The 25,687-nt window shown below is 54.8% G+C and overlaps 1 protein-coding gene across 2 annotated transcripts; it reads left to right on the top strand.

The window, feature by feature from the left end:
* The first annotated feature begins 1,062 nt into the window (after nt 1-1,062).
* On the top strand, nt 1,063-25,491 carry ENG (endoglin). Of its 2 annotated transcripts, none has more exons than XM_081803666.1 (8): nt 1,063-1,490; nt 9,997-10,139; nt 20,385-20,525; nt 22,986-23,148; nt 23,869-24,034; nt 24,323-24,449; nt 24,884-25,058; nt 25,268-25,491. In XM_081803666.1, exons 1-8 carry the CDS (start codon nt 1,424-1,426, stop codon nt 25,474-25,476), a joined length of 1,191 nt encoding a protein of 396 aa, XP_081659792.1. In that variant the 5' UTR covers nt 1,063-1,423; the 3' UTR covers nt 25,477-25,491. The 2 variants fall into 2 exon arrangements, with proteins under 2 accessions (XP_081659792.1, XP_081659793.1); XM_081803667.1 differs by lacking the exon at nt 1,063-1,490 and adding an exon at nt 7,440-7,537.
* Nucleotides 25,492-25,687: the final 196 nt, after the last annotated feature.

Genomic DNA, 25,687 nt, shown 5'->3' with positions numbered 1-25,687 from the left:
TGGTCCCCTGCCCAATGTACCTTCTTGACCCCCTTCTTCTATGCCTCTCCCCCGACTCACCCAGTCCTTCAGAGGCCAGGCAGCTCAGGCTGCTTCCTCTGAGCTCCCTTGGCCTGACCCTAGGTGCTACCCAGGGTCAACACCTTGGTGTGCACACAGTTGGCACTTACTGTTTGCAGAATGAACAAGGGGCAGTTCTGGCATTTTCTCCCAGGCTGAGGGAGCATTGATGGGGGGAGTGCTTCCTGGGCCGGGCCCAAGCTCAGTGCCATAGTGCCTGGACCTCCCCAAATCTCACAGCAGCCTGGCCAAGAAAGCACCACTGTGCCCAATTTACAAACAGGGTGACCGAAGGTTGTGGAACCTTGCTCAAGGTCTCGTAGCTCAGAGCAAGGAGAGCAGGGCTTTGAACCCAGGGCCATCTGACTTCAGAAACGCCGTTGAAGAGAGTCCCTCTTTCATCTGGGGCTGTCCTATGTCCCTGGAGGATTTTCCACCCATGGAGGGGGCAGACCCAACGTTCCCCTGTCCTCCCTGGGCCCTGAGACCTCAGCCCCAGCTGCCATCTGGGAGTGTTCCTTCCCTATCCGGGGCCTCAGTTTCCCTGCCTGCAAAGCAAGGAATGATGAGCCAGTATTAGGCTTATATAAGCCACTTTTGGTGCCTGAGGACACCTGTTCGAATCCCAGCTCCACCATCTTCTGGGGCCAATTATCTCACCCCATCAGGCCTCTGTTTTCTCATCTGCAAAATGGGAACAACTGAGTTCAAGGGGCTATGAGCTCCTCCTGAGCCTCCTTGGTCAGGGCCTGGCCTCTGAAAAGTCTCCTTGGTGGGCTGCTAGGGTGATTGTTTTCATCTGCCCCCTGGGGGCTGCCAGATATGCCCCACCAGCCGGCCCTGGAGAGGGTGGGGTGTGTGAGGAGACGAGCCTGGAGCCTGGGCCCTCCCACCCCACTGCCTCCCCCCCCACAGGGCCCCCCACCCAGCGACAAAGCCCGTGGCACTTCCTCTCCCCGCCTGGCAGGCCGCCTGGCCCGGCCCCTTCTCTAAGGAAGCGCATTTCCTGCCTCCCCGGGCCAGGCTGGATGAGCCGGGAGCTCCCCACTGCTGCCGGTCATACCCCAGCCTCCATCCGCATCCCCAGGCCGGGACTGCCGCCGCAGCTGCCGTCCGCAGGAGCTCAGCACCCCCTCCCCGCTCACCCTTCGGCCAGCGACCCCCGGCCCGGCCCTGCGCCCCCGTGCCCACTTCTCCTGACCCCTCGGCCGCCACCTCAGAAGGCTGGAGCAGGGACGCCGTCGCTCCGGCCGCCTGTTCCCCTTGGGTCCCCGCTCGCGCCCACGCCGGCCCCCACGCTCGCCCGCAGCCCTGCCCCTGGACACCGGATAAGGCCCAGCGCACAGACCCCCTCGTGGACAGCATGGACCCCCGCTCGCTTCCCCCCGTCGTTGCCCTACTGCTGGCCGTCTGCAGCCTCAGGCCCACAAGTAGGTGTCCAGGGACCCCGGGTGGGGAGACTCGGCCCCAGGTGTTCCCGGCCTCTACCCTGGTCCTGACCTCCTGCCCAGTGGGGCTGTCCTGGGGGGTTTGGACAGCCCAAGGTGGACACCGTAGGGTGACCAACCACCCCGGTTTGGCAAGACAAAGAACTTTCAGCCCTAAACGTCTCAAGCAAATGGGCATGAGTTATTTGCCTTAACCCCGGCCTCTGGCCTCTGCCCTCCCAGCTATGTCCAGTTTCTCCCCCAGGAAGCCCAGGTCCCAGAGTGCTGTGCAGCCCTGGGAGGGTCTCCTGCCCTCTCTGGGCCTTAAGGTTCCCATCTGAGGAACCTGTGGGAAGGAGGGCGTGTGGATTCACAGTCAGCACTAGGGCTCTTGGTTCAAATCTCACATGGTTACTTCCTCGCGGTGTGATATTGGGGGACTGCCTTTGGGCCGCTGAGCAAAGCGGGATGGGAATGGAGCTCCTCTGGGGCTGTTGCGGGGGGTGGCAGTGAGGCCCTGCTTGTAGAGATCCGGAGCAGCCTGGAGGATTCTCTGTTGTTATTGTGGCTTTATGATTAGCTTTAAATTCCTGCCTCTCACTTCCCCAGGGCCTGTGAGTGGCACCCAGAACACTCTTGAACTTAGCGCTCTCTCTCTGCCTCGACTTACCCTCTCTTCCTCAAGATGCAGCAGGGTGGGGACACAGGCTCAGACTAAGGGTTCTGCGGGGGTGGCTCAGCCTGGGGGTTCTTCCAGGCGGTCATGGCTTTGCGGCCTTCCGAAACTGACCAGGTGAGAGGCCATGAGGAGCTGGGGACTCCCAGATCTTCATCCCACTCATGTGGGCCTTGCTGTGTCCGCCCCTCACCCACCTAAAACCACAGGACAGCCCTATGGGCACCCCTTCACCCACGGCACATCCAGAAACTCTCTAAAGAATCTGGTGTTGGGGGTGGGGGGGAAAACAGGGGAAGAGCACAACGGTGGCCACCTCCCTACCTGATCCCACCTTGTGGCATTTTAAAGCCCCTGGTCCTTGGTCTCTAAACCCCTACGACTGCCTCACTGATCACAGGAAACTGTCGCAGACACTAAGTGACCTAGCACAGATTTGACCCTGGACTTGGGCTCCTAACCACGTGTAGTGTGCAACCCCCCCGCCCCCATATAACTCCCGGCAACCCCGCAAGATGGCTGCCTGTATCTCCCCATCTTACAGGATAGGAAGTGGAGGCTGTGATCTGCCAAGTTCACACAGCTCAACAGACAGAAGCCCACCTGAGCTCCTCCATAGGCCTCCAGGCTGCCCTGCCTTTCTCCCACCTCTCCCACATTTCTTTTTTTTTTAAAGATTTTATTTATTTATTTATTTGAGACAGAGAGAATGAGAGACAGAGAGCATGAGAGGGAGGAGGGTCAGAGGGAGAAGCAGACTCCCTGCCGAGCAGGGAGCCCGATGCAGGACTTGATCCCGGGACTCCAGGATCATGACCTGAGCCGAAGGCAGTCGCTTAACCAACTGAGCCACCCAGGTGCCCCACCTCTCCCACATTTCTAGCTTGATAACACTGCCATCTTTGTCGTCATCAGAGGAAGATCCCTGTAGATCTTTAGGGTCTGGTTTTATAGGATGGAAGGCAGTGGTGTGCTGGCAAATAATGAACAACAGGGGTGGAGGGCGCTGGGGATAGTATTTGTTAATGTCCAGGGTGTAAATGTTCCCACATGGCTGATTTCAAGCTACCAGCTCACCAAGCTTGCGGTTGGGATGCTGTGTCCCCAGGACCTTTGTCGGATATTTTTACCACACAGATGCAACAGACATCTGACCTCAAGAGCATAGAATATAGTAAAATGGAGTAAAATAATTAGGAAGTAATGAGTTTTGATATTTATTACCTTTTTAAAAATACAATTTATTTTTAAGCTTATACAATTTAATTTTTTTAAGATTTTATTTTTTAAATAATTTATTTATTTGACACAGAGAGAGCACAAGTAGGCAGAGCAGCAGGCAGAGAGAGAGGGAGAACCAGCCCCCTTCCCAAGCAGAGAGCCCGATGCGGGGCTCAATCCCAGGACCCTGGGATCATGACCTGAGCCGAAGGCAGATGCTCAACCAACTGAGCCACCCAGGCGCCCCAAGATTTTATTTTTTTTAAGTAATCGCTACACCCAATGTGGGGCTCGAAACTACAACCCCGAGTTCAAGAGTCACATGCTCCACTGACTGAGCCAGCCAGGTGCCCCCAAATTCAATTTTTTAAAAAGATGTTATCTGAGAGAGAGAGAGAGAAAGAACGAGCAGGGGAAGGGGCAGAGGGAGAGGAAGAAGCAGATTCCCCACTGAGCGGGGAGCCTAATGTGGGTCTCGATCCCAGGACTCTAGGATCATGACCTGAGCTGAAGGCAGATGCTTAACCTACTGAGCCACCCAGGTGCCCCCCAAAATTTAATTTTTAATAATGGCTGTGTTTAATAGCCAGTTGGAAAAACTGATAATTTATCAATCTGCTCCTGGGAGTGGGTACCAGTACCCCAGTGATCATAGGGTTCAAGGACATTCCAAACCAAAGAGCCCAGCTCTTTGACAGTCTGGGAAACTGAGGCCCATGGAGGGCAGACAGAGGCCCCGGTCAGGGTGTGGAACCCAGATCTCCACACGGGGGGTGGGGTGGGAGTGACCCAGGCATCCTCAATCAGGCCGGAGAGGGTAAAAATGGGTCCAAAACAGGTCCAAGAATGGTCCAGCCTTCTGGGAACACAGCTTGGCTGAATCTCTTAAAACCCTAACCTGTGTACCGGCTCAACCTTCAGCCTTTTGGAGTTACTTGCCCAAGTCTGTCAAGATCCATATAGTCCATAGGTGCCTGTAACAAAAACCCAACTGGAAACCACCCAAATGTCCATCAGCCTGGGCCCTAGCAAAAGAGTTAGTATTCGGTGAAATACCACGCAGCCGAAACCGAGAAAGAGCTGGATTTATATCTATGCTACTGTGGACAGATGTCTGGGACCCAGTGTTAGGTGCTCCAAAAGCAGCGAATCCATTACTGTCAGAATAAAATAGGAACAGGGGCACCTGGGTGGCTCAGTCGGTTAAGCGTCTGCCTTCAGCTCAGGTCATGATTCCAGGGTCCTGGGATCGAGTCTTGAATCGGGCTCCCTGCTCAGTGGGAAGCCTGCTTCTCCCTCTCCCTCTGCCTGCCACTCCCTCTGCTTGTGCTCTCTCTCTCTCACTATCTCTTTCTCTCTGTGTGTGTCAAATAAATAAGATATTAAAAAAAGATAGGAACAGTGCACGGTACACGTGGGGACAATCCCGATGTCTCTGTTCTCCAGCACAAGCTTTCTCTAGGGAATTGTCTCTAAAGACACTTTTTTGCCACGTTGGGATATTTTTTTAAAGAGCAAACGTAGATTTTTTTTTTTTTTTTAAGATTTTATTTATTTATTTGACAGAGAGAGATAGCAACAGCAGGAACACAAGCAAGGGGAGCGGGAGAGGGAGAAGCAGGCTTCCCGCCAAGCAGGGAGCCTGATGCGTGGCTCGATCCCAGGACCCTGGGATCACGACCTGAGCGGAAGGCAGACGCTTAACGACTGAGCCACCCAGGCGCCCCGCAAACGTAGATTTTTAAAGAGCAGTTTAATTATATAGTCACTTAAGTCTACTCCTCAAAGAAAACAGGTAAGAAGGAGAAAAAAAAAAATCACTTCCCAAGTTCCTTCATTAACATAGGCATTGTTAGGTGGGTTGCCTATAGTTTTTGTCTAGCTCTTTAAGGTAATTTTAATGCAGGTGGATCAACATTTGGGAGTCTTGGGGGACCCTTCTTATGACCCAGAAGGTTTCTATGTTGTCATGTAGACTCCATAACCGTCCCCTTGTGGTTCCGGAATATTCTGTCCCTTAGATGTGCCATCCCGTCGTTTGTCTAACAAATCCCTTATTGTTGAATATCTAGGTGGTTTCCCCGTTGAGGCTAGTTATAAATACCACCACCGTGCACGTTTTTGGTACATGCACCTCTTCCTGTATTTTGGAGTATTTCACTTGGATAGAGTCCCAGAAGTGGGGGTGCTGGGATTTGAGGCTCATGTTGGGTGGCTGGGATCAAAGCGTGTTTGTGGAGTGTGGACAAGCCTTCGCTGGAGGAACAGAGGTGGGACTTGGAGCCCTGTGCTGCCTACCACCTGTGTGGGGATCTGGGCCTCTCTGGAGAGGGGACAAGTGACACGGGACAGAGACCACAAATACTCATCTCTTAGAGCCCGCACTTCAGAGCAGCTTCCCATTTGCCAGGAGGTAAAAGAGGAGCTGTGTGAGCCAGGAGAGATGAGCCCCTGGGGACGGTGGGGACATGACCATTGAGATTCTCTCTCATCTCAGCCAGACGGAGAGTGACACTAAGACCCAGCTCCAGCCCCGGCTTTGGGACATCAGCCCTGGAGGCTGAAGAGGACCATCCTCCAGGGCTGAGCTGACTTCATACATGGGGTAGGGATGGGGGTGAAGAGGCAAATGTCACCGCTGACACTGATTCAGCTCGCACTCTCTGCCACACACCGCTCTCAGCCTGATGTGCACCCTCAGACTTAACCTTCACAAAAGCCCAGTGGAGCAGACACTCCTGTCTCCCCAACGGCACAGCTGAGGAGGCTGGGGCACAGGCAGGTGAAGAAATTTGCCCAAGTAACAGCCCAGGAAGGAGCAGCTGGGGCTTGGGCCCTAGGTCGAACCATTGCATCATACTGCCTGTGGGGAGATGAGGTTTGGTCCCCTTCTTGCCCTCCCAGCTAGAATGCCACCAGATCAGTCCCGACAAGACGACGTTCACAATAGGGTTTTGAAGGTTGAACAGAAGTTGACCAAGAGGTCAAGTAAAGGAAGACCACTGGTCTGGGAGCGAGCAGGGCAGCCACAGGGAATGAGGTGTGTTTGGAGGAAGAGCTCACCTCTCCCCAGTGTGCATACATTCTCATGAGAGCACTTGCCAGTCCTGAGCCTCTTCATGCATCACAAGTCTGCTGAGCGTTGTGCAAATGTCATCCGACCAACATTCACAGCAACTCGATGAGGAAGCTATTGGGGTTGCCATCATCCTCATTGTACAGTTAATAACACTGAGGCACAGAAAGGAAGCTGGAAGGTGGCAGAATCAGTATCTGAACCTTGGCATCCATCAGATCATTGCACTTTTGTTAAGATTTTATTCATTTATTTGAGAGAGCACAAGCAAGGGGAGCGGCAGAGGGAGAGGGAGAAGCAGGCTCCCCACTAAGCAAGGAGCCCGATGCGGGGCTCCATCCCAGGACCCTAGGATCATGACCCGAGCTAAAGGCAGACACTTAACGACTGAGCCACCCAGGCGCCCCTGCACTTTTTTTTTTAAAGATTTTATTTATTTATTTGAGGGAGAGAAGACAAGCAGGAGGAGTGGCAGAGGGAGAGGGAGAAGCAGACCCCTCACTGAGCGGGGAGCCCAATGCGGGGCTCGATCCCAGGACCCTGGGGTCATGACCTGAGCCAAAGGCAGACGCTTAACCGACTGAGCTACCTAGGTGCCCCAGATCCCTGCACTTTTTAATTCCATGTTAGGTGGTGGAGTGTGGACTTGACCCTGCGGGCACTGAGGAACCACAAGGAAGACTGGAGATGGGAACCTTGAGGCCTTGCTGGGGGTGGCTGAGCTGGATGCTGGGACATCTGGGAGGCTATAATGGGACCCTGAAAGGAGCAAAGGGTGGATGGGTGATTGAAGAAGAGAAAAAACAGAGAAAGCCTGTGGGAAAGGCTCTGCCCTTGTATTAGGAAGTAATCACAGCCACTGTGTTCAGAACGCTTACTGGGTACCAGGCGGATGCCCAGCTGCAAATACAGACCCTGACACGTAATAGCTGGGCGACCTCGGGCAAATTCTTGTACCTGGCGGATCTTGTCTCTCCAGGTGTCACATGGTTCCAATAAGAGTACCCACCTGTAGGGCTGCTGCAAGGATCAAATGAATGAACTCGTGTCAAGCCTCGCAACAGTATCTGGCTCTCAGTAAGCGTGATGGAAGCTGTTTTGCAAATGGGGAAACTGAGACTCAGAGAAGTTGGGCTTTTGCTCAAGGTGACCATTGTTTTGAGGGGTAGAGCTGGGATTTGACCCGGGCCGTCTGGTTCTGGAGTTGCTCTCCTTGACCGTTATTCTCTGTGGCCTTTCAAGGTGCTGGGGTGGCCAGGCGGAAAGCCCCGAGGTGGCTCTATGCTCCTGGGTGGGGGCAGAGGAGGAAGGGGACAGAGGTGGGGGGGGGTGGCTCCTGGGTCTCTCACTCGGGCCGGGTCACCCAGGCCCCTAGCGGCGCCTCCTCCAACCCGGGTCCCAGGAGGCCCTGGCGTTTCCCTTGGTGCCAGGGGATTGTTTTCAGCTCTGTCTGGGCCCGCCTCCGGCTCCGGGAGACAGGCCCGGGCGTCATACTCCCTCCTGTCTCCCCATTCTCGTCTGCGGGGTGGGGGCAGCCAGGATTCGAAAAGTCCCCAAAATAAATGGACCTCTTATCTGATCTCCCAGCCTGGCCTGTTATCTGATCATTACATAATGGCCAGGCCCGTGGCCTCTCCCGCTGACGGCATGGAGGAGGTGGCCCCAGGCGGCCCAGGCAATCCAGGAGGAACTGGGGTTCCTGGAAGTCTGGGGAGGGGGCAGGGAAAGTCCGGAGGAAAGGAGGAAGGCACTGCACTAATCTGCAGGCCAGACCCCGCGTCATGCAGAGAGAGGTGGGTCCGAGGCCCAGCCTGGTCAGCCACGTGCTGTGTGACTCTGGCACACCCCGCCTCTCCGGGCCTCAGTCTCCCCATCTGTATAGGAAGGGTTTAGACCAGGTAGCAGCTAAGAAGTCTGTGTTCGCTGATAGGGAAAGGGAGGGAGGGGGTGGGGAGCACTGAGGGGCTTAGTGGGTCACCAGGAGGTGGGACAGCAGGAGATGGTGTCAGCCCTGTGTCTGCTGGGATGAGGGGGGCTGCTGGCCTGGGACACCACTGACCTGCAGACCGCCCCATCCCACCACTTCACCCCTACCCCCTAAGAGAGTCCCTTCTTCTCCAGTGACTGAAGTCAATCAAATAATGGTAACCCAAAGAACCGCCATATGCCCTGTTCTCAGGGAGTTCTCCCAACAACCTCTGTGGGTTCTAACTGTCATTTCACAGATGAGGAAACTGAAGCCCAAAGTGGTGAAATCGCTCACCAAAACCACATAGCCAGTAAGTGCGGGCCTGAGATTCAAACCCAGGTCGGCCTGGCTCCAGGGACCTTGCCTTGAATCACAATGCCAAAGGACACTTGCTCTGTGACCCTTGCACACAGGACAGGGCCAGGGCAAGGACTTACAAGGTCTGGGCCCCCGTAGTCGCCAAACGTCCTAGTCCTGAAGTTATCCCTCCCAAGGTGCTGGGGCGGGTGGCGTGGCCGTGGCCAGGGACGGCCATCTTAAGTCCTCCTCTGACCTCCGGGGGTCCTGAGCCCAGCAAGGCTGGCTTAGGAAAAAGACGGCCCGATAGCCTAGGATTCGGAAGAAGCCTCCCTACCCCCCTCCTCTGAGCTGGCGACGGCTGGACGTGGGGCCAGCCCCTCCGCGCCCATCTTTGATCTCCAAGAAAACAGGAAGTGAGCGCGACAAGATGGAGACACAAACTTCCAAACAGTCTCCCCTTCTCTGTCCTCCTTCCCTCCTCCGGAGCCCCCCCTTCCTCGGCACATTCCTGAGGACGAGGTGTAGGGGCCTCATTTCCTCTTCCTCCTCTGCTGGGTCAGGGTGAAATTCCATTGCCTTCCCTCAGGACCTGCGTTTCCGAGCAGCCCAGGAGCAGAGCAGGCTCCGTGGCCCAGGCCTCCTCCCACAGCCGCCCTCTGAACCCGGGCCGCCCTTCTGGCTCGCTCCCTCCCTTGGGGCCAGGAGACTCAACCCTCCTTGGCCCCATTCCTCCCAGCCTCCCCGAGGCGCAGGGAAGTTTTGGGAAGTTTTCCTCTCCCAATCTTAGCTCTTGTCTCCCTTCGGAGTGAACCAGCCCGGAGGCTTGGGTGTGTGCACCTGTGAGCTCAGCCCCACAGCTAGGGTTGCGGGATGTAGCAAATAAGAACATAGGATGCCCAGTTAAATTTGAGTGTCAGATAAACAGTGAAAAAAAAATTGGTGTAAGTATGTCCCATGCAATAGTTGGGATATACTTATACTTTTAAAAATTAATCGTTTTTATTTATTCAAATTTAACCGGCTATCCTGCGTTTTATCTGTCAGCCCTACCCCTAGTCACACTGTGACCTTGGGCAAGAGACTTCTCCTTCCTGAGCCTTAGTTTCTCCATCTGTGGAATGGTTATAATGATATCCACCTTGTAGGGCAGTTGTGGGGATGCAGAAAGCCCTAAGCCAGTGCCAAGCGCTAGGCATTCGGATCTTGGGAGTGACTGTCACCACCGTATTCTCACCTGGTGCTCTCTCTGGATGTGCTTCCCCAACAGGTCTTGCAGAAACAGTCCATTGTGACCTACAGCCTGTGGACGCCGAGGTGACATACGTTACGAGTCAGGTTTCTAAGGGCTGTGTGGCTCAGGTCCCCAATGCCACCCTTGAAGTTCACATTCTCTTCCTGGAATCCTCAAGGGTGAGTGCTTGGTGGCAGGGCTGGGGTTGTGGTCCCAGAGAAAGGCCCAGGGCCAATGGGATGAGGGGAGCCTTCCTTGTGGCTGTCCCTGGAGCAGTGGGCCGTGTCCTCACCAGGGTCCCCGCCAGGAGGGATATGTGGGCATTTCGCAGGGCCAGTAAGGGATGGCATTTCCGGGGCCAGCATCACAGAGGTCTTCTGGAAGCCCCAAGGCCCAGGTGGGAAGGGCTGGGTGTGGCCAGTGACTGGAGAAGAGCCAGGTGAGCGGTGGCAGGGACCAGGTGAGCTGTCACTTGTTCACCTGCAGTGATGGGGAGCTTGCTGCTTCTCGGCAGATGGAGCTCCCCTCCAGGCAGCTTGGGTTTTGAGCAAGTGCTTCCCTCAGTTGAGCTCAAGTCTCCTTCCCTACAATGTCCCCCACTGAACATCGGTGACCTGGCCAGGCAGCCCACAGAGATCGAAGCCAGTGATGCCACCTTGGAGACCACTGTCCCTACTGAGGTCCAGCATTAGCCGAAGTCCCTCCTAATGATAATACCACACTTATGGAGTGCTTGCTGTGTGCTAGGTTCTGTTAGAGGCCTACTAAGAGCCAGGAATGGGGCTCAACACCTTCCATGTATGAAGCCTCCCAAGGGCCTATCTGTCAGAGTCTGTTATTGCCCCCGCTTTTCGGAGGAGGAAACTGAGGCAGGCCTAGAGAGGTGAAGTCACATGCCCAAGGCCAGAGTTCGCACTAGATTCTGGGAGACCCCAAGCTAGGCTGTCACCTGGCTCCCCAGCAGATCTGTGTCCTGGCAGCATTTGGCCTGCCCGGGCTGGTGGCCACACCTGGCTGGTGTGGCCTCAGGTCCTGATAGCGATTTAGTGGTGTCAGCTCAGTAAACTTGTGGCTGGGCTGCTCCTGAAACTGTTGAGTTGCTCTGCGTTTGTGTGGTGATAAGATGGTGCCCAGACCACCAATATCGAGGGGGGCCTGCTCCCCACCGCCCTGCCTGCCACCAGGACTGTGGGCCTCGATAATCCCCAAACTGAGATAGTGCCAGACACACGTTATATGGTTTCCAAAGCCATTGTAATTTTTTTCACGTTTGGTAATGATACGGAACATAAGATTGCCCTCTGTAAGCTCATTTTGTTTGTTCTGATGACCTGTCACTGGGTGACTGGGATTCGCCCCCACCCCCCCCAAATCACTCAACAACCGGCCGGAGTCCGAGAAAAGCCCCCTGCCAAGTGCCCAGGGCTGTGGGAAACAGATGTGTAGACAGCCAGCCAGGATCTGGGTAATGGGTGCTCTCTTGGGGAGCGCAGGACAGGGGTATGGCAGCTGCCGTGGGATTAGACAGGGCTTCCAGGAGGAAGCAACAACAGTAAGATGGCCAGGAGGGAAGGAGGTGGTAGAGAAGAGCTGAGGACAGAGTGAACCACAGGCAGGTGAGTGGACCGTGGTTAGGGTCAAGGTGTTCACCACGGCGGGAGCTTATAGTTCACCTTGGGGCAGGGCTGGGGAGATGCAAAGGCCCTGCCACTATTTTAAGGAGTTTGGTCTTTCTGCTGTGGACAGTGAGAGTCATTGGAGGGTTTTTAGGGCCATGGTGGGATGGCAGTGTAACTCACGTCATCCTAGAGCTCATGACAACAGACCCTCCCGTCGCTCTCCGTCTCCTCTGGAGGACTCAGCCTGTGGAGCATCTGGCTTTTAATCCAAGAAGCCAGGCTGCGAGCCCCAGGCCTGTCAGGCACGTCTGTTTGAGGGGGTGGTAGAGAAAGCTGGGGTTCAGGAGACTGGGGCTCCAGCCTTGGCTACGTCACTGACCAGCACCTCATATAGTACCTGGCACGTGGAGGGGGCTCCTTCCCCTCACTCTTCCACACCCACACAATTCTGGAGCTCAGGGACTCAGTGAAGAATCACAGTGTCAGAATCTGGCCCAGGGCCCGGCAGATAGCAAATAACCGTTTGCTGAATGCGTGAGTGCAAGAACGCACTGCTAGGTGGCCTCGACCCAGCAGGTGCGAACGCGGGCTCTGGAGCTGGACGGTCTGCAGACTGGAGTCTGCCTTCCCACCTTACAGCAGCAGGACCTTGGGCCACTTCTCTAGGCCTTGGTTTTCCACAGGAAATATGGGGACGATAATAGTACCTCCCTCACAGGGGGTTTGCGAGGATCCGGTGGGGCAGAGCGGGCCAATATTGAGTGCGGGGCTGCCCAGAGTGACTGCTCATCCTACAGTAGCTCTGCTTATTGTTACTCATATGTTATTATCTTTCTATATATGCACACACACACACACACATATATATACACACATACACACACATATAAACACACACATTATTTATACACATACACACACACATTATATAACAACAATATCTTGTTGTTATTATATGTTATTATCTTTGGCCTCCGGGTCTCACCTGTAAATACCCTCCTCTTACCAAGCATGCTGTAGTTTTCAGAACATCTTCACATCGGCCCAATAATTTGATCCCCAAAGGTTATTGCTACCAGGTAGCTGAGGCAGGGGCCATGAATCTCTTTTCAGAGGGGGCCACTGAGGCCCAGCCCGATGGAGCTGGGCCTCCCCACCAGGAGCTCCTGGCCTCCCTGCCCCAGGGGCCCATGATCCCCCCCCCCCAGACCCTATGCTGTGACGTGGAAGGCACCTTCCTCTCCAAGTAGGCCCCCCCCGCCGGGAATCGGATCCATAGCCTGACAGCCCCCCCCACCAAACAGTCCTGGCCAGGTGCCTGCTCGGTGCCCAGCTTGTGTTGGGTATTGATGATGCAGAGAGAAAGCAGACCCGACTTCTGCCCTTGAGCCACTCCCAAGCCAGGGGAGGCAGAGGTGGGCATCGGCAGGCTGATGGGATTGGCAATGGGGGGCACACGGGGCTGGGGAGGGAAAGGGGCGTTAGTGAAAGGCTCTCGGTGTCCAGCCAGCCAGAGACGGCGGTGAAGGGCATCCCAGGCAGAGGGCACCGCACAAGCAAAGCCCTGGGGCCAGAAACATGAGCTGGCGGCGGGCGCGTGGGTGGCAGCAGTCTCAGCAACCAGCCCCGGCCCTCCCGACCTGTGGCCGCCGTCTTCCAACCCTGGCCCGCAGAAACGGCTTTCCCGTCCACCCCTGCATAGCCTCCGCATCCTCAGATTTCCTGTGGGTGGGCGGCAGATGAGCTGTGGCAGCCAAGAGGCTCAGGGAAGAAAGGTCCGTGGCAGACAGATGAGGGGACCATTGGGCAGGGGCTCTATCTCGCTGGGTCCCCAAAGGGCAGGCCGGAGCCTGGATTCCGGGAGGGGGCCCGGGGTCACATCCTGACCCGCGGAGACAGGAAACTGGCCTGGTGTCTCAGCGATTCCCGTCAGACTGACTGCACGGGTCTGCTGTCTTCCTTGCAAGCCCCAGGCAGCCGGGCCAGAGCTGGGGCAGCTGCTGATTCACCCTACTTCTGGGCAAACCCGGGGAGCTGAGGACACCCCACCCACCTCCAAGCAGATGGAAGCTGCTGGGCTCTTGCACTGACTCATTCCTGACCAGAGGGGCAGGCAAGGCGGCTCAGGCAGAGAGGAAGAGCAGGAGGGGCCCGGGGCTCCCCCAGACTGTCCTAGGAGGCTGTGAAGGGCTCTGGAGGTCAGTGTTGCTCTCAGACCTGGGCAATGGGGGCCCCTGTTCAGGCCCCACAATTAATGGCCCTTCTCTGGCCCTCTTCCAGTTGCACTCCTCACCTCCCCCCCCCCCCCCCGCCCCGGGGATAGGGTATCTTCAGGGCCAGAGGGACATGCCCACCCGGAGCCTGCACCTGTCGCCTGAGTCCATGCTCTGGGTCCCTGGACTCCAGAATTCCCTGCCCATATATGCTGAGCCTCCTTCCCGGGCTGCGTGGGGCTCTTTCTTGTCCCATCCTCTAGAAGGGGGCACTGCATGGCTGGAGGAAGGTCTGCCACACCTAAAGGCTGGGCAAGGCAACTACGTGAAGGGGGCAGGCATGGCAGAGCATGGGCATTTGGGCTGGGTCACCCACGTCCGTACTCATGAAGAGAAGGAGGTGAAAAGAAAGGAGGGTGGGCTGGGAGCTGGGGGCTGCCATCTGTATTCTTATCCCAGGCCTTGCTGATATGAGGGGCAGGTTCAGTGGAAAGGCATGGCTCGGGGGCCCAACAGGCTGGGCAGGGCTGATGTCTGCTGTCTCACTGCTGTGTCCCCCGTGTCCAGCTCAGGGTCAGTCTGGAAGTCACGATCGGGTAGTTGGGTGGATGGATGGATAATGGAAGGAAGGAAGAGAGTGAGGGAGGGTGGGAGGAAGGAAGGAAGGGAGGGAGGAAGGAAGGAAGGAAGGAGGGAGGGAAGGAGAAATATACATGCGCATGAGCATTTGCTGAGGGACTCTCCCCACGGGGTTAGTGGTGGCACTCGCTGTTCACCTCTGGTTGTTGAGGGGTGTTAGTTCTCTGCCAAACTCCTGGAGGATAGAGTTGTGCCTACTTCCTGTGCCCCTTCAAGAGCACAGAAACCCTAGGCTGGGCCCCCAGCACTGGCCTCTCAGAATCACAAATGAACAGGGGAGGGGGAAGAACATGGGCTGACCAGGGGCCCTCAGCTGGGGAAAGCAGCACATCTCTTCTGGGAAGTTCTGGAAGCCCAGTCGGTGTCCACTTGGCTCGAGACCATGACTCTGGGATGCCAAACATGGGGACCCCAGGAGGCAGGATAAAATCCAGGGGCCACACGATACTAGAACATCGCTGAGCCCAACTCCTCGGTACCCAGATGGGGAGACCGAGGCCCAGAGAGGGGATGCCACAGTGAGGCGTAGCTTCAACATGTTCCAGTTCTCACTAACTGCTGCCCACCTTTAACGCCAACCTTGCCAGCCCCCAGGCCATGGCCCTCCGCTGGGTGAGTGGGCAAGGAGGGAATCACAGGTCATGAGAGCCGAATCTACTGCTGTATATTTAGCTGGGCACCGGACGCCCCACCTTGCAGGCAGCATCTCACTGAATCCTCACAAGTCTACGAAGTGGGCATATTGCTCAGCCGATTTTCCAGACCAGGAAACTGAGGCCCAGAGAGGAATAGTGACTGCCCAGGGTCACAGGTTAATGACTGAGCCCACATTTGAATTCAGGTCAGTCTGGCTTTGACCCCTTGCCCCTGCCATCCTGCCTGTATGTATCATCTGAGTCTGCTGCCTGGGCAGAGGGACGGCTGGCTCCAATCTGGCCGGCTCCAGTCTGGCCCTCGGAGGGTGGGGGCTGCAGGCAGCCCCAAGGCTCCACTCCTAGAAGAATTGCTGGAAGCAACTTTCTATAAGTGGCTACTAGTGTTCAGGGCCTCCTCACTGAAATCCCCCCTTCCCGCCACCAACTGCTGGGCCAACAATGGTATCTCTGGGACACTGGCACAAAAATAGAAACTCGGTCTCCTGCCCACCCACTCAGGGAAGGGGCGGGGGTAGGCCTGAACCGGCCCAGGTCGGAGCTGGGAGTGAGGGGCCGGCCGGCCTGCCTACCTCGGCTGGGCTCCCAGAATTCCCAGGATGCCATTCGGAAGACTGGGAGCTTGAGGGTGGGGGGGCAAGGCAGACCCCTTGCTTTGCCTCTGGGCTCCGGGCTGGGGGGAGGGGGCGGGAGGGAAGAGGGAAGTCAATGTGCGTATGAGTGACTGTGGTGATGAGTCAGGGCCATGGGATGGAAATGTTTGCTGTGGAAACCCAGCTGGGGTTTTCTGGTAACCAGCCGGCCTCAGCTAGGTCCAGGAGCTCAGAGACCCCCGGGGGGCCCAGCTTTCCTGCCTCCCCGAGCTTGCGCACTGCTCACTTGCTGCGTGTGCCCGCCCCATGGCTGCCCCTCCCTGGGCCTCAGCCCCCACCCACTTTCTGCCCCCAACTCTACCAGTAGGGATGCGGTGACAACTGAGTGATGGGTGAGGAGCTGAATGTCGTGATAAATGTCCCCACAGAGTTCCAGTCTCCTCATGCCCTCACTCTTGGCATGACCCGACACTGACCTCCACTTCTCTTTTCTAACTTCCTTTATCTAGAGCCCCACCAGGTATCTGTTCCCAACCCTGTCCTACCAAGTGGGGAGACTGAAGTGCAGAGGAATAGGGACAGTTGCCGAGCAGCAGCAAGAATGGAGGTTCACAGGGTTCTTTCCTGTCAGCTCTGAGGCCATGCTCCCTGCTGCTCTGTCACCCGCAGTGCTCTCGGCCTGTGGATGCCCACGAAGGGGCAGAGGATGGACCTCACCCACTGCAGCCCGTCAGCAGCATCTCCAAACCCCAGCGCCCATCTCTTCACTGCATGGGGGGCCCCAGAGGTCACTCCCCTGGGTGAGGACAGCTAGATGGGGCCGGACAGTGATGAACTGTGGGGAAGTCCAGAAGAACAGGGTTGAGAGGGAGACATGGCCCAGGAGAGGTCTAGGGGCTGTGGGCTCTACTCTGGTCCCCGACTTCGCCCCCAGCAGATCCCTGGGTAGTTTCCCTCCCTGAGCCTCAATTGCTGCATCTGTAAACTGGGAGGATACCTGACTCTGCTTCACTGAAAACCCACGTAACACACGCTCAGTCCAGGGCCAGGCACGGATTAGGTTGAACCATGTGAAATTACTGATACTCAGTTGTTGTTTTTTTTGACAGCTTTATCCAGATAACATTTGCCCATTTAGAGTGTACAATTGAATGGTTTTTAGTAGATACACAGGATTGTGCAATCCTGTTCGATTGTTCAAGCTAACAGTACATACGCAATCAGGGTAAGAAGGTGGGGGCAGGTCCATTCTCAGAGATTCTCAAAGATTCTCATTCTCCAGGATTCTGGCAGGTCGGCTGTACCGGGTCTTTCCCAGCACCACCGAGGTGGGTCTCCCTCTGCTCAGGTTAATTTCAGGTAGTCTGCCAATTATACTTCAATTTTTATTTATTTATTTTTTTTAAAGATTTTTAATTTATTTATGAGAGAGAGAGCGAGGGAGTGAGCACACAAACAGGGGAAGCGGCAGGCAGAGGGAGAAGCAGGTTCCCTGCTAAGCAAGGAGCCCGATGCGGGACTCAATCCCAGGACCCTGGGATCATGACCCGAGCCGAAGGGAGACGCTTAACCGACTGTGCCACCCAGGCGTCCCTATACTTCAGTTTTTAAATAAATTAATGAATTAAATGAAAACTTCAGATAATGATCATAATCCTGGAACAAAACGTCAGTTGTGACATTTAGCTTTGTATTTCATGTTTTACCAAAATATATTAAATCCAGTATTTAATTTTTAATGTGTTTAGAATGCATAAATATTTCTTTTTTTTTTTTAAGTTTTATTTATTCAAGTAACCTCTACACCCAACATGGGACTCGAACTCATGGCCCTGAGATCTAGAGTTGCACACTCCTCCGGCCAAACAGCCAGATACCCCTCAGATGCATAAATGTTATTAAAAATTGATTTAAGGGGCGCCTGGGTGGCTCAGTCGTTAAGCATCTGCCTTCAGCTCAGGTCATGATCCCAGGGTCCTGGGATCGAGCCCCGCTTTAGGCTCCCTGCTCGGCGGGAAGCCTGCTTCTCCCTCTCCCACTCCCCCTGCTTGTATTCCCTCTCGCTGTGTCTCTCTCTGTCAAATGAATAAATAAAATCTTTAAAAAAAAATAAAAAAATAAATATAAAAATTGATTTAAAAAGATGTTTCGAAAACCAAAAGGTCAGGCGCCTGGGTGGCTCAGTTGGTTGAGCAACTGCCTTCGGCTCAGGTCATGATCCTGGAGTCCCTGGATCGGGTCCCGCATTGGGCTCCCTGCTTGGCAGGGAGTCTGCTTTGCCCTCTGACCCTCCCCCCTCTCATGTGCTCTCTCTCTCTCATTCTCTCTCTCTCAAATAAATAAATAAAATCTTAAAAAAAAAACCCCAAAAGGTTATAAAACCCATTAGAAAACTCTAATTAATAAAAAATGTGAACTTACAAAATATAAATTTGAAACCTATATTATCGTTCCATAAATTCACGTAAAAATAGTGATCCGAAGATAGGCAATGTCAATAGCTCACTAAAATAAAAAAGTTACTTGTAAAACATTGAAAATGAAATCACATTATTCGCTCTTTTGTTTTAAAGAGCAAAGTTACAAACAAAGAGTGACTATGGTGTCATTATTGACTAACGGAAATATTTCTGGGCAGATTTTTCCAGTGACTGAAACACTCTCTCTTGGCTCTGTGACATCAGCTGGGGGAATGTCCAGGAGATCATTGGAAGTGAAATCTAAAACTTTCCACTGATGTCTTCATCTTGAAATACCTCTCTCCTTTTTGATAAGTGTGAGGAGATTTGGGGGGTCAAGTTTTCTCTCTGTTGTAGAGGCTGCCCCCTTCAGAGAGCCGCTGGAGCTCATTGCTCTCCGTGGAGTGTTTCCATTCGTCTTTGTCCTCATGAGTCTGTGGCAGGGCTTCCGACATCTATCCCTGCCTGTCCGCTGGTTCAGAAAGTCTTTGAGCAGAGCTGAGGTTGTTCTTTTTTCTTTTCTTTCCTTTCCTTTTTCCTTTCCTTCCTTTCTTTCCCTTCTTTCCTTTCCTTCCTTTCTTTCTTTCTTTTTCTTTCTTTCTTTCTTTCTTTCTTTTCTTTCTTTCTTTCTTTCAAGATTTATTTATTTATTAGGGCTCCTGGATGGCTTGGTTGGTTAAGCATCCTCTCTCTGTCTCTCAAATAAATAACTAAAATCTTTTTAAAAATTATTTATTTGAGGGCGCCTGGGTGGCTCAGTTGGTTAAGCGACTGCCTTCGGCTCAGGTCATGATCCTGGAGTCCCTGGATCGAGTCCCGCATCGGGCTCCCTGCTCGTCAGGGAGTCTGCTTCTCCCTCTGACCCTCCCCCGTCTCATGTGCTCTCTCTCATTCTCTCTCTCTCAAATAAATAAATAAAATCTTTAAAAAAAATTATTTATTTGAGAGAGAGCACAGCGGGAGGGTCAGAGGGAGAGGGAGAGAGAGACTCTCAAGCCAGACTCCATGCTGAGCACACAGGCCAACGCAGGGCTTGATGTCACAACCCTGAGACCGCGACCTGAGCAGGAACCAAGACTTGGACACTTAACCAACTGCACCACCCAGTCGCCCCTGAGGTCGTTCTTTCAATAGAGCTTTGCCTTGGGGATCGCTGTGTCCTTTTCCTTCTAGGGAATGAGGAGGTGTAGAAAAATGTTGGGGGGCCATATTGTCAGAGCAGAGGTCTGCCCGATCCACATCCTAGCTGTATGCGTACTTGCTGTGTGATCCTAGGCAAATGACTTCACCTTTCTGTGCCTCATTTTCTCATCTGTTAAGTGAGAATAAGGTTGTTGTGAGGATTAAATGAGTCAATATGTAAAGCACTCAGAAGAGTCCTGGCACATAGCAAGCACTCTGCAAGGGTTAGGTTTTCTTATTCCTGTGGATGTGGTTGTGGCGGTGGTTATGAAGGCGTTCTAAATGCACACACCATGATAAATTAACCCTTTTCATGTGGTAGGTATTTGTCAGGATGTAATGATTTCGAGTTCACAGTCTTATATCAAAATGATGGTATTATATCAACAAAAACATGGGCATTTTAGTACTTTAAACTAGGAAGGCAAACAGGAATGCAGGAAACTGGGATGGGGTTGATGCCTTGACACGTTGCCTAGGACCAGAGAAAGGGCACAGGGTACCATCCAAGTCGCGTAGATGCTCACAGGCCTGGCATAGAGCAGGTGCGCCGGGGAACCGGCAAACTTTGATCTACTGTTGGATAAAGTTCAGGCTTCTTGCAGTTTTTTAAAATCTCTGAATTTGATGAAACCAATTGCCTTCATCCATTCAGCAAATATATATTTTTTAAAGATTTTATTTATTTATTTGACAGAGAGAGAGACAGCGAGAGAGGGAACACAAGCAGGGGGAGTGGGAGAGGGAGAAGCAGGCTTCCCGCCGAGCAGGAAGCCCAATGTGGGGCTCGATGTGGGGCTCGATCCCAGGACCCTGGGATCGTGACCTGAGCTGAAGGCAGACGCCTAACGACTGAGCCACCCAGGCGCCCCTCAGCAAATATTTTTTGAGCATCTCCCGCCAGCCAGGCACAGTGCTGGGCGCTGGGAGGCAGGGGCAGCCCAGTGCGGCAGGGAGAGAAGAGAGGAAGCTGCTGAGGAGTGAGTCTTTACTACCGATCCGGGTGGCACAGCCTGCGCAGGCCTGACTGGTCTGTGTGTGTGTGTTTCTCCTGTCCCCACCCTAGGAGGTGTCAGAGCTGGAGCTGACTATCCAGAAGTCCAAGCAAAATGACACTCGGCCCCGAGAGGTGCTTCTGGTCCTCAGTGCAAACAAGAACATGCTCCTGCAGTTACAGGCCCCAGGAATCCCACTCAACCTGGCCTTCGTGAGTGTGTTACCTCCAACCGTGGGCTGAGGCTCTGGCCATGGAAGGCCCCTGCTGTTTGTCTCTGTAGGCCAAGCTCTCCTGCCCCAGCAACGCTGCTTCTCTTTTTCATTCTGACATTATTCACCGTGACATTATTCACCCTGCCTGGTGAATCCCATGGGGCCCTGCCTGAGAGAACCCAGGCAGCAGGATCTGGGATGAAGAGTCCAAACCCAGATGTGGGAGTCAGGTTGATGGGCAACCCTGGCCAAGTCCAGTCCTCCTGCGTAGCTGGTCTTCCCATCTGCCCAGTGGCAGAATTGGATCCAGTGACCTCCCATAAAGTAATCTTGTCACTGTCTTTGAAAAAGTTACAAGATATGTTTGAAAATATTTAAGTACAAAGGAAAAGGAAACCTAACGATGTATTAATCGTGGCTATGGCGGGGACATGGGAATGGGAGAGGCATTTATTTATTTGTGCTTTATACTTCATTGAATTTGCAAGATTTGCTCTAATGAACACGGCCTACATTGGAGAAAAAATATTTTGCAAAAATTCCAGTTTTAAGTGTCAGGCACGTCCACCAGAGAGAGGTCAACGGGCTGGGACCCACAGCAAGGGGTGGGGGTCAGGGCTGGAGGAGGTGGGGTGGCCTGTGGGCACTGCCTCCCCCACTGGAAGGCCCTGGGAGGTGGGCCCCAGATGCAAGCAGCTGCTGTTTACAGCCAGAGAAAGCAGAGGGCAGGGGTGGGGGCGGACAGCAAAGCTAACAAGGGGGAGAGAAACACCAAGAAAAATGGAACTAGGAAGAGCCAGCTTGTTGTGGGAGGGACAGATAGGCACTCAGAGAGAGGAGGAGGAGAGCTGGGATCCAAAGACAGACCCAGATCCAGGGCTGCCTGGGAGACAGGCCCAGAGACGGAGAGAGGCTGGGGGTGGGGTGAGGAATCCAGGCTCGAAGCAGGCACAGCAGAGACGGACGGACAGGGCCAGGGAGCCATGAACTGGACCAGCTCCATGTGGAACTTCCCTCTGTTCCCAGTGGGGTAAATTGAGGCCCCGTGGGGAGCCAGGGCTTGCCAGGGCTCCTCCTCCCCCTAACTCTTCCCCCCCCTTCCCCTTCCCATTCCTGGGCCCTGCAGGCAGGGATCTGAGCCCCAGTGGGGCCCAGGGTGACACAGGGAATATGAAACGCAGGGCAGGAAGGTCGCGGCAGCTGCTGGCTCTGGTCTGGACCAGGCCTTCCTCCTCCTCAGAGCTAAGAATAGTCGGGCGATGGGGGTGGGGCACTGTCGGAGCTGCAGGGGGTGAGGAGGGGAGGTTACAGCTACCTGAAGGGGGGCGGGGACTCCACCAGAGGGATCACAGTTGGGTTTGCAGCTTGGGCCTGTGTCTGACCCAGCACCAGGTGACTGACAAAACGCCTCGCCTTTAATCCCTGTCACATCCCCATTTTACAGATGATGACCCTGGGAGTCAGACTGGGTAAAGGTCCCTAACCTCCTCCCGCTCTAAAACACTGCCCAGCCCTTCCATCGTGGGGTCTGAGTTCCTCACCCAGGCGCTCATCACTTTGCCCCCTTACTTAAATCCTGCTCCATTCTAGGTGGACCATTCTATGGTATCTTGTCTACTGCCACTGTCAGGCAGTCCCCCTTAGTATCTAGCCTGAAGCCCTTATCCTGCTGTTGCTTCAGAGCAATGCCCCTGGCTTTGAAGATGGAATGCAGAGGAACTCTGAGTCTGGGGCCCCGGTAGAACACCTCTCCCAGGAAGTCTTCCCTGTTTCCTTCCACCACGGTCTCTCCTTGAGGCCCGGGCAGTAGAGGCGGTGAGGTGCTAGAGTCACCCACATTCCCATCCCTGTGTATCCAGAGGCCTGTCTTGTTCCCTTGCTTCTGTTAAATAACATCCTCTGTCTTCTGGTGTTTCAAGTGACTTGAGGCAGGACTAGTTTCTGGATGGCAAGATCCCCCCAGGGCAGGGACAATCCCCGTTAGGCTTTCATTCATTCATTTATTCATCTGTTTCTCCTTCCCTCCCTTCTTCCCTCCCCTTGTGCAGGGAGCACCTGCTGTGTGCTAGGTGTGTGGGTAAAGCTGACGTGTCAGGAGAGTCAAGTATTTCCCAGTGCCTACTACGTGTCCGGCACCATGCGGGGCTAGGCAGGCCAGACGCTGTGTCTCACAGACCCTAGCCATATGATGTCACAAGTGTGGGTGGTATGAGTAAGACTGTGGAGGGGTGGGGAGGTGATGTTTGGACAGTTGGATGAATAAGGATGTGACTCCGTCCAGCACCAGGTGTGGAAGGGCTCTGGGTTGACTTCAGATCTATCAACCTCAGCATTCTCAGCTCTGCCTCCTCCTCTCAGCCAACTGGCTGCCTCCCCAAATTACCTCCCAACCTCCTGAATGGGACAGAGGGGGCTCGGGCCCAGGAACAGCACCCTGAGCCCCCCTGTGTCTTCCTAGAACCCCAAACTGATCTTCCAAGGGCACCCAGGAGTCAATACCACACAGCTGCCGCCCTTCACCACCCAGAAGCAGTTCCTCGACTGGGCAGAAACGAAGGGCCCCATTGCATCTATCGCTGAGCTGAGCGACCCTCAAAGCATCCTCCTCCGTCTGGACCAAGGTCAGCTTCCCCCGCAGCTTCTCTGGGCTCAGGACTCAGCTCTGAAGAAATGTGAATTCTCCTGGCCCATTCTCAGATGTGGACATCAAGGCTCCAAAATGGGATGTGATTTGCCCCAGGTCACATATAACAAGTCCGTGCTCTATGGGGACAGTAATTTTTGGCCTAGAAAGCAGCACTTTTATTTATTGCGCACCTACTATGTGCTCAGTCCTATGCTAGGCATTTGGGGACTCTGTGCAGACAGACCCAGATCCCGCCGTTCTGGAGCCAACACTGGTGAGGAGATGACAGTAAATATGTACACAGATGAATAATTCCATAATTCCATAATAGTTGAATAATTACAATTCCATATAGTAATTCCAGAGTAATTGCATAATTTCAAAAATTCCGCAATTTCCGGTCATGGTAAATGCCACAGGAAAGAGGAAAGTGAGGGGATGTGCTGGTGCTCTCGGGGTTGCACACCTAACACGTGCCGTGGGTTCGTGCCTTTATTAACCCTGTGTCCACAGATGAGGAAACAGGCCAGGGGGCTTGCCCCCAGTCACATGGCAGTAAGTGGTGGAGGGGAGATTTCAATTCAGGTCCTCCCAGGCACCCCACTTCTTTGCTGCTCCATCCTGCCCACCTCCCCCTTTACTGTGGGTGAGGGTGGGCCTCTGTATTAGTGCCAGGCTTTTCAGGGAGGGAACTGAGCTGTGCTTGTCCCCACAGCCCCGAGGGTACCATCCTCCTGCAATCCGGAACCCCTCACGGACATGGGCCACACTCTCGAATGGAGCCCGCTCACTCGCGCCTCTGTCCGGGGCTGCCATTTGGAAGGTGTGCCTGGCCACAAGGAAGCGCACATCGTGAGGGTCCTGCCAGGCACCGAGGCCGGGTAAGGGTGCCCGCCCCCGCCCACATCAAGCCCCGCCCACACCAAGCCCCGCCCATCCCTGGCTCGGTAAGAGTGTCGTTGCCGCCACCTTAGCTCTGGGGCCCGCCCCTGCTGGCCAAGCCCCGCCCACTTCCGCGCCCCTCCCGCCGGCCGACAGTGACCAGGTGAAAGCGCTCAGCTGCTGCCCACCTGACCCCAGGCCTAGTCCCCGCCCGACCAGTCTACATCAGGCCCCGCCCAACCCCACATTCCTGCCCCACGCTGACGCCGGGGTCTGTCTCCCCGCAGGCCCCGGACAGTGACCGTCAAGGTGGAGCTGCGTTGTGCTTCGGGGGATCCCGACGCTGTGCTTATCCTGCAAGGTCCATCCTACGTGTCCTGGCTCATCGACGCCAACCACAACATGCAGATCTGGGTGAGTCTTGCTCCGCGACCCAGACAGCCGGGCGCAGGCCTCGCCAAGGCTCTCCGGAGAGAAAACCCAAACTCCCGGCATCAGCACCCCAGCCCTGAGCCCTTACACACCCACCCCCTTGCTCTGTGCACTAGCTATTCTTCAAACCTTCACCCAGATGCTACCTCCTGCTCGAAGCCTTCCATCATGCCCTAGGAAGGCCCCTACCCCAGCCCACAGGGCCAGGGAAGATTCCTGGAGAAGCGAACCCCAAGCTGGTTTGAAGGACAAGCAGGAGTCGGTAGATGAGGGAGGTGGCCCAGGGGGAGGAAACAAGTAGGAGCAAAGGATAGAGTGGCACCGAGGCCTGGCATAACCCTGGCTGGCCCTGGTGGAGCCCCTGCCAGGCTGCATGCCCCCCTGACTGTGTCTGTGGCTCCCTGCTCTGTCATTAGACCACTGGTGAATACTCCTTCAAGATCTTTCCAGAGAAGAACATCCGTGGCTTCGTGCTCCCGGATACACCCCAAGGCCTGCTAGGGGAGGCCCGGAGACTCAACGCCAGCATGGTAGCGTCCTTTGTGGAGCTCCCTCTGGCCAGTGTCGTCTCACTGCAGGCCCACAGCTGCGGTGAGCACCCTCTTCCCTTCCTTTGCCCTCTCCTGGGATCAGCGGCCTTGGGACCGCTGTGTGAGCAGGGTGCTTGCGGCAGCCGGCGGGAACCCCATCTTCCCCGTCTGCAGGCGAGGACAGTGAAAGTCGCTAGTTAGGGAAGCACTCGGTGCCCGGTGCCCAGGGAGCGCTCAGTGACTTGCCTGCCGGCCTCTGCTGCCCGGCAGGTGGTGGGCCGCAGACCTCTCCCCCACCCGTCCGGACCACCCCTCCCAAGGAGAGCTGCAACCAGGAGCTGCTCCTGTCCCTGATCCAGCCCAACTGCTCCAAAGATGTCATGACTGTGGTGCTCAAGAAAGACCTCATCTCGGTAAGGGAACCCCTGGGGACGTGGGTAGCTGGTCCTTCCTTTAGGCCAAGAGTCTTGGGGTCCTGACCCAGGCAGGGAGACAAATCCCATCCCTCTGCAAGCCTCAGTTTTTCCACTTGTGAAATGGGTTTGATAATGGTAACTGCCGTGCAGGAAGAATTAAATGAGGTCTGACACGCTAAGCCAGATGTGGTGCACAGTAAGTGCTCAGCAAACAGGTACTAGTCATCATTAATTAATCCTAAATGCAGGCTGAGGCCGGCGGGCACTCAACACA

Source organism: Leptonychotes weddellii, chromosome 14, assembly GCF_054177405.1.
Source record: "Leptonychotes weddellii isolate Sample4059 chromosome 14, ASM5417740v2, whole genome shotgun sequence".
Lineage (NCBI taxonomy): Eukaryota > Metazoa > Chordata > Mammalia > Carnivora > Phocidae > Leptonychotes > Leptonychotes weddellii.
Note: the sequence above shows the minus strand (reverse complement) of the source record. Positions and strands in the feature narration are given on the sequence as shown.